Here is a 7,470-nt window from a genome sequence, read left to right on the forward strand (position 1 = left end):
CCCTATTCGCACGGGATTAGTATTACCTGGTGACCTCCAGTCATTTGTAATAATTGCGGAGGTTGTCTGTGATCTTAATCCCATGCGAATCGGCCATGTCTGTAATCTGTAAAGTAAAAATTCCCCCGCAAATGACCTACCATATTTCGCCGAACACCGAGGTCCTGTTATAATATTAGTCCCGTGCGAATCGGCATCTCTGTGATTTAGCCAGCATTTGGCGGGTCGTATATCATTTTTCGAGGTTTTTGTTTCCTGTGCGCCTTTTTGTCCATCTTTCGCGAAGAATGGAGTTGCGTTGGGAATGTTTGATAGTATTTTGGGTGCTGTCATATCACTACACCATACAATTTGCAAAAAGAGAGCTGAAAAGGCTTTGAGGTTAATGTGTTACAAATAAATCAAGCATAAAGCTTGAGATATTATTTTATCCTGGTGAAATGTAAATGACACGGGGCACGAAACTATATTAGTTTCTTTCTTTTTTTTTTAATCCATCTAACCGGACCATAGAACGGGACTCTTAAAGCCCTGACATCGTATGCGGGAGACAAGTCAGTAAATTCGAGTAAAATCACAGGCTTCGCTTATCCCGTGCGAATGCAACACACGAAATTCAGATTGGGGGGGGGTTATTTCAAAATCACACAAGGTCCCCAAATAATACTAATCCCGTGCGAATAGGGCTATAGAAAAGCATAATTCCGAGGACGTGAACAAACTCCGAGTAGAAGGTCATGTGCTGTCATCTCGAAATTATGGTAATTACGATATGGACGCAGCATAAGACCTCACTGGGACCTCACTATATATATATATATATAGCTTTAAATAGGATTTTTATCCTATCAACATTTCTGATGCACTGAAATTTCATAAATCTTTTTACCAATTTCAATATCACAAAAAAATACTAGCCTAACGAAAAACAAGCTTACTGAAGAAAAGTAAACAGTCACAAATTACAATAGAACAAAGATACTTAAAACACTAAATAAGAAATATTATATTGAATAAAGTAAATGTACAAATACTCATTCACTGTATTCACTGTATACATTCAATATACATTAATTCTGATTTATTTTAAAAAAGTGATTCAGTCAAGGACAGCGAGTGGTTTTCTTTCTGATGTTTGATTTACATTATTGACACAAATGGCAACAGCAGCTATATTAGGCTGCTTTAGAGGAATAGTTCACCCAAAAATGAAAATTCTGTTGCTGTTCTAAACCTGTATGAGTTTCCTTCTGCTGTTGAACGCAAAAGAATATATTTAACCAAACAGTTGCTAGGCCCCCATAGTATGAAAAAATACACTATTAGAGTCAATGGGGACCAGAAACTTTCTGGTTACAAACATTCTTCAAAATGTCGTCTTTTATGTTGAGGAGAACAAAGAAATTAATACAGGTTTAGAACAACTTGAGGTTGAGTAAATGATGACAGTATTTTAATTTTTAGGTGAACTATCCCTTTAAGATCTCATCATATTTTATATGACTATGCAACCGATGGCCAGTCAATCTACTCCACAGCCAATCACGGCCCCCCCTCCTTGCTCGGGCCCCGGGGCTTCAGCCCTATTGTTAATGCGGCCCTGGTTTTCCCCAAAAATGACAACAACCACATTTATTTTTATATTTTACTATTTAGTTGACTGCTGGGAATGCCACGCTATAGAAAATGGAGTTTCAGTATAATGTTCTTATCTATTATTATCAGTCATTTTTACACTTTCATAATTTTCTGAACCCTTTTCTCTCCTCTTGTGAACGAAATCTGAACACGAACAGAAGACACTCATTCAAAAAGATATGGCAGGAATTGTAATGTATGCTGTTTCGAAATTTAGCCAGAGTTTTTTAAGGCAGGAAAACAGTGAAAGGGAGAGACTTAAGTAGGCTAAACGAACGATACAGTGTATGCAAATCAATGAGAACATACATAAATCATATGACAATAACGTCGACTTTTTACATTTGAATATTGATGCCCCCGAAAAGCTTAAAAAGTTACTGAATTGAACTGAATAAGCAATCATCAATTTGAATTATTATTTCGACTCACCAGACCACATGGTGTCGCTGTTGATTTTAACTTGACCCACTTATGGTTCTATGATGGCTCTTGCTTCGAGCCCTCGACCATAGAAGAACGTGTCACGTGCTGTGTGAGTGTGTACGATAGTGTACGCCAGTTATAACCTTGAACGCTGATTCTTATATATATTCGTTGATGAGTTTTCAACCCTACAGCAAGAATGTTACAGATGAAAAATCGCTTGAAATATTGCTCTGTCGCAGTCGCTGCGAACAGACTGGTTTCAGGCCCGGTGAAGAACCCTGTTGTCTTTATGGATATTGCAGCTGACGGCGAGTTCATTGGAAGAATAATTATTGAGGCAAGTAACTGTTAATGAGTTATTTAACCTGAATGCCACAGTTAGTTGTTATGCAATTTAAAATCATGAATCAGAGACTGTTACAATGAAAAAAGCGAGGAAAAATAAACCGTTGTTCTTCTTGCCAAGGTATACAATGACTAAAAATAGCTTGAATAATGCAGGTTTTCACCAGTAGTTTCTGTTGTAAATATGGCAATTTTTTAATAAAAAGTTATATTTATTATTATTATTGACGATACTTGTAATATAATAATACTTTATTAACAACAATAATAATAATAACAACAACAATTATTTGTATTAATATTCATTATTCTAAAGACAGGTTTTTCATATTTTATTTGCAGCTTTATGCTGACGTCGTACCCAAAACAGCGGGTAAGTAAACATAGGTTTCATAAAAAATAATTAATTAAAAAAAAAAAATATATATAATATAAATATAATGGTAACACTTTACAATAAGGTTCCATTAGTTAATGTTAGTTAATGTATTACTAACATGAACGAACCATGAACAGTGCATTACAGTATTTATTAATCTTTGTTAATGTTAGTTAATGAAAATACACTCATTCATTGTTAGTTCCTGTTAATTCACAGTGCATTAACTAATGTTAACTAATGAACCTTATTGTAAAGTTTTACCAATACAATAATATTTATATTACTATTTTCATGACAAACAAATGAAAATGTACAATAAAAATATACAATGTACAATGAATGTTATATATAGTATATAATATACAGTATTATGTACAATACATGATTTTAAAAAAATCATAGTAAATTTCATAGCTTTATACAGTTCAGTTCTCATGGTTATTGTCTTTCAGCAAATTTCCGGGCCCTTTGTACAGGAGAGCATGGCTTTGGATATAAGGGCTCAGCATTCTACAGGATCATCCCTCAGTTCATGTGTCAGGTAAACTATTAGTGCTGCTGTTCACTGTGCCCTTTAGCATTACCATGTCTATCTATTTATTACATCAAATGTCATGTTATCTCTTTAGTGTTTATTTATTGGTTATGAGTTATATGTTTTTGTCCTAATGTCATCTAATGATTTATGTTTTGCTGACAGGGTGGAGATTTCACTCATCATAATGGCACTGGTGGAAAATCTATTTATGGAAAGAAATTTAACGATGAGAATTTCAAGCTGAAACACACTGGACCAGGTGATGTCACTACTGTTACTGTACCATACTTACCATGAACTGTCACAAAAATAGAGAGTTAACCCCTTAGCATTCCTGTAAAATTTGCCTAAAACACCTAAAGATCATTCCCATGCATCTGCTTTTTTTATGTAATAAGCAGACATATTAAGCTTATTATAAGCAGCAGGATTTCTTTTATTGTTTGTTTTTTAAAGAAAAGGTTGTAAACATGGCTAAATGTGTAAGCAATAACAGAGCTGATGGTTTTGTAGTCACATTGGTAGCTGGCAACATAATCAAAAAATATTAAATAATGCAATGGAAACTTTGTCAGTGGAGGACAGTCCATTTCTGTGAAAATCCATAGTACCTTTCTGCATGTGACTAGACATGGTATCTACTCAGTTCCTCTGGGATCTGATTCAGCTCAACTTCATCATTACAAGCCTGTGAAAATTCAATTCACATTTATTTGTATAGCGCTTTTCATGATACAAATCGTTGCAAAGCAGCTTCACAGAAAATTAAAATGTCTACATTATATTTAGGAGTAGCTTATCAGTGGTGACTATGTCAAGGTGATGTCCATATGGCAGAAATGTACAGTAAAAATCATGCAGTTAGTTAATGACATGTATTGAAACAAACGGTGAACACTATTAATAGCAATGATTATATGTTGCGGTCAAACTTATAGCAAAATTTGATAGTTTTGTATGTTGGTTCAGGCCAGGGTTGTCGTCATCTGAGGTCCTCTTGAGGGGTTGGCATCATCTCTTCTCAGGTGTTGTCATCTCAGATCTTTGTAAGGGTTGGATCCATACTGAAGCTTGTGTAATTCCTAGTTACCTCGGGATGCCCATCCCGTGACAGAAACAGAGAAGCAAATAGAGAAAATTAGCATAGCAGCTGTTCAAACCAAGCAAAAAATGATAATGTGTTCAAACCAAGCAAAGAATGATAATGTGCATTTGATCAGATATAACTGGAATACAAAGTTATGAGATAAATTATGTGAATGCTTGGCAAAAGAGGATGTGTCTTTAATCTAGATTTAAACAGAGAGAGTGTGTCTGAACCCCGAACATTATCAGGAAGGCTATTCCAGAGTTTAGGAGCCAAATGCAAAAAAGCTCTACCTCTGTTAGTTAGGGTTGGGCCGATAGACGATGCCATCGTCCATTGCCGATGGCTGACAGACATCACGATGTTGAGCCGGCATCGTGATCCCCCCCCCCACCAGTACTTTCAGTACTTTCTCTCGCAGTTATATCGTTGGGTAATTATACTGTATATAAATTGCAGGCATCAGGGAGCCGCTACTAATATGCAGGGCATTGAAACCGCTTTCGAATGCGCGCTCTCATTTTACTTTCACTTTCAAGATTCGCGATCACACGGACTCTATACTACGGACCAGTACTGCCGCTACCACACATTTTACAAGATTAGATATTTGTCAGTGGACAATGGCGAATGATTTGCAGATACTGAACACCAATCAGTCATCTCTCCTTACTCTGTGTATGTGGTAAGTGAACTTTCATGTACTATAATGTAACAGTCTACCGCTAGCAAGCGGCTAACCATGACCCTTTAGTGGCTCCATAGAACACGTTATTTGTTTTCCGTGCCTTTCTGCATAGGGATTCACGCTTCGGGCACACCCCCTAACAACCCCCCGCCCCCGATGTCATCGTCCATCACGATGTTTCACTGTAGACATCGTCCGATGCCAATTTGGTAGACATCGACCGATGCCAATTTGGTAGACATCGCCCAACCCTACTGTTAGTGGACTTTGCTGTCCTAGTTGCAAAAGTCCAGAGTTTTGTGACCTTAGTGAGCGTGATGGATTGTAGCATGATAGAAGAAAAGTTAGTTATGCGGGAGCTAAACCATTTAGGGCCTTATAAGTAGTAATATTTTGTAACTGATATGGGACTTAAAGGAGACATATTATGCCCCTTTTTACAATATGTAATATAAGTCTCTGGTGTCCCCAGAATGTGTCTGTGAAGTTTCAGCTCAAAATACTCCACAGATAATTTATTATATAATTTTTAAAATGCCTATTTTGAGTGGAAGCAGAAACACGCTGTTTTTTCGGGCCTGTCTCTTTAAATGCAAATGAGCTGCTGCTCCCCGCCCCCTTTTCCAGAATAGAGCTGCTATTACAGCTGGTACCTGCTAAAAATATCTGTTTTGGTTCTGATTATCATGTTTATCGCGCTGAAATTATGCGTTTTAAATCATATTAGTTTAAACTTCTGATATATGGTTTTCTGAGAGCACACATCCGAAGCACACGTACAGAAAGCGGCTGTCAGTACTAAACTAAGTTCTCATTCACACACAAGTTTGTTAAAAACACACACGAGTTACAAAAAACAGTCGGTTATGTCTGAGGTAAACAGCTGGGAAATAAATCGCATGTTTTTTAGGGCTGGGCAAAAAAACATCGATTTTTCGATATATCGTTTTTTAAAATGTGGTCGATTCTCAAAGGCCATGACAAAGATACTGTGGACAAGAACAAAGCTATATGCCAAACAGTTGATGGGCCCGATCTTTTTTTTTTTAATAAAAATAAAAAATATTATTTGTGACTCTTAATTTCCTATTAATTAACCATTTGTAATCTTATGTTCACTGTTCATTTTTTATAAATATAGTATTTGTAAAGCGAAATACTTTTTGTATGCAAAGAAAACAAAAATAACGACTTATTCAACAATTCGTCTCCTCCTACTGTTCTACTTGTCTGTGTCAGCCGCACCGTGTCCGGCTGACACAGACAAGTAGAACCGTATACACAGTTTCCGTTCAGTGGATACTCTCCAAAATGGCACTACGGTGACGCAGAGGAGACGAATTGTTGAATAAAGTCGTTATTTTTGTTTTCTTTGCGTACAAAAAGTATTCTCGTAGCTTCGTAATATTATGGTTGAACCGCTGATGTCACATGGATTATTTTACCAATCTCCTTGCTACGTTTCTGAATTGTGTTCCGAAGACGAACGAAGCTTTTTCGGGTTTGGAACGACGTGGGGGAAAGTAATTAAAGACAACATTTTCATTTTGGGGTGGAGTAACCCTTTAATAGGTAACCATTGTAGAGATTGTAAAATTGGGGTTATATGATCATATTTTCTTGACCTGGTAAAGACTCTGGTATGTTTCGTAGTTTGGCAGTGTTTCTAATATGGAAGAATGCTGTTTTTGTAACGTAAAATATGATTTTCAAAATACAAGTTGCTGTCTAATATAACACCAACATTTTTGACTGTAGAGGAAATAACACATCCGTATAGATGCAAATTGTAATCTAAGAGATTCTGTGTACTGTTTTTCGGTCCAGGTAGTAATATCTCTGTCTTTTCTGAATTTAATAGGAGAAAAGTATTTGTCATCCAATCTTTTACATTTTTAACACGCTCCGTTAGCTTAGATAATTTAGAAGTTTCATCTGGTCTTGTTGAAATATATAGTTGAATATCATCCGCATAACAATGGAAACTAATCCCGTATTTTCTAATAATATTACCAAGGGGCAACATGTATATTGAAAATAGCAGAGGGCTCAAGACAGATCCTTGCAGCACTCCATACTATACTGGCGTAAATTGAGATGATTCCCCGTTTAAATAAACAAAGTGATAACAGTCGGACAGGTAGGATCTTTAACCATCTTAAAGCCTGCCCTTGAATACCCATATAGTTTTGTAATTGATCTTTGAGTATGTCATGATCTATAGCAGGGGTGGCGAACTCCGGTCCTGCATAGCTCAGCTCCAACCCTAATAAAAACTCACCTGCCTGTAGCTTCCTAGTAACCCTTCAGACCTTGATTAGCTTGTTCAGGTGTGTTTGATTAGGGTTGAAGCAAAACTCTGC

General features: G+C 36.5%; 2 protein-coding genes across 2 annotated transcripts in view; both read left to right on the top strand.

The window, feature by feature from the left end:
- LOC107673867 (zinc finger MIZ domain-containing protein 1-like) overlaps nucleotides 1–7,470 on the top strand; it is a 182,406-nt gene that overhangs the window by 172,830 nt on the left and 2,106 nt on the right. The gene's annotated exons all lie outside the window — the stretch shown is intronic.
- The window catches only part of LOC107673899 (peptidyl-prolyl cis-trans isomerase A-like), a 7,045-nt gene continuing 1,723 nt past the window's right edge, over nucleotides 2,149–7,470 (top strand). The window contains exons 1-4 of the mRNA XM_016467707.1: nucleotides 2,149–2,404; nucleotides 2,755–2,785; nucleotides 3,247–3,335; nucleotides 3,495–3,591. Coding sequence (XP_016323193.1) covers nucleotides 2,264–2,404; nucleotides 2,755–2,785; nucleotides 3,247–3,335; nucleotides 3,495–3,591 — 358 coding nt within the window. The 5' untranslated portion in view covers nucleotides 2,149–2,263. The remainder of the gene's footprint in view (nucleotides 2,405–2,754; nucleotides 2,786–3,246; nucleotides 3,336–3,494; nucleotides 3,592–7,470) is intronic.

The sequence above is a fragment of the Sinocyclocheilus anshuiensis genome, unplaced genomic scaffold (genome assembly GCF_001515605.1).
Source record: "Sinocyclocheilus anshuiensis isolate Anshui unplaced genomic scaffold, SAMN03320099.WGS_v1.1 scaffold292, whole genome shotgun sequence".
Taxonomy (NCBI): domain Eukaryota; kingdom Metazoa; phylum Chordata; class Actinopteri; order Cypriniformes; family Cyprinidae; genus Sinocyclocheilus; species Sinocyclocheilus anshuiensis.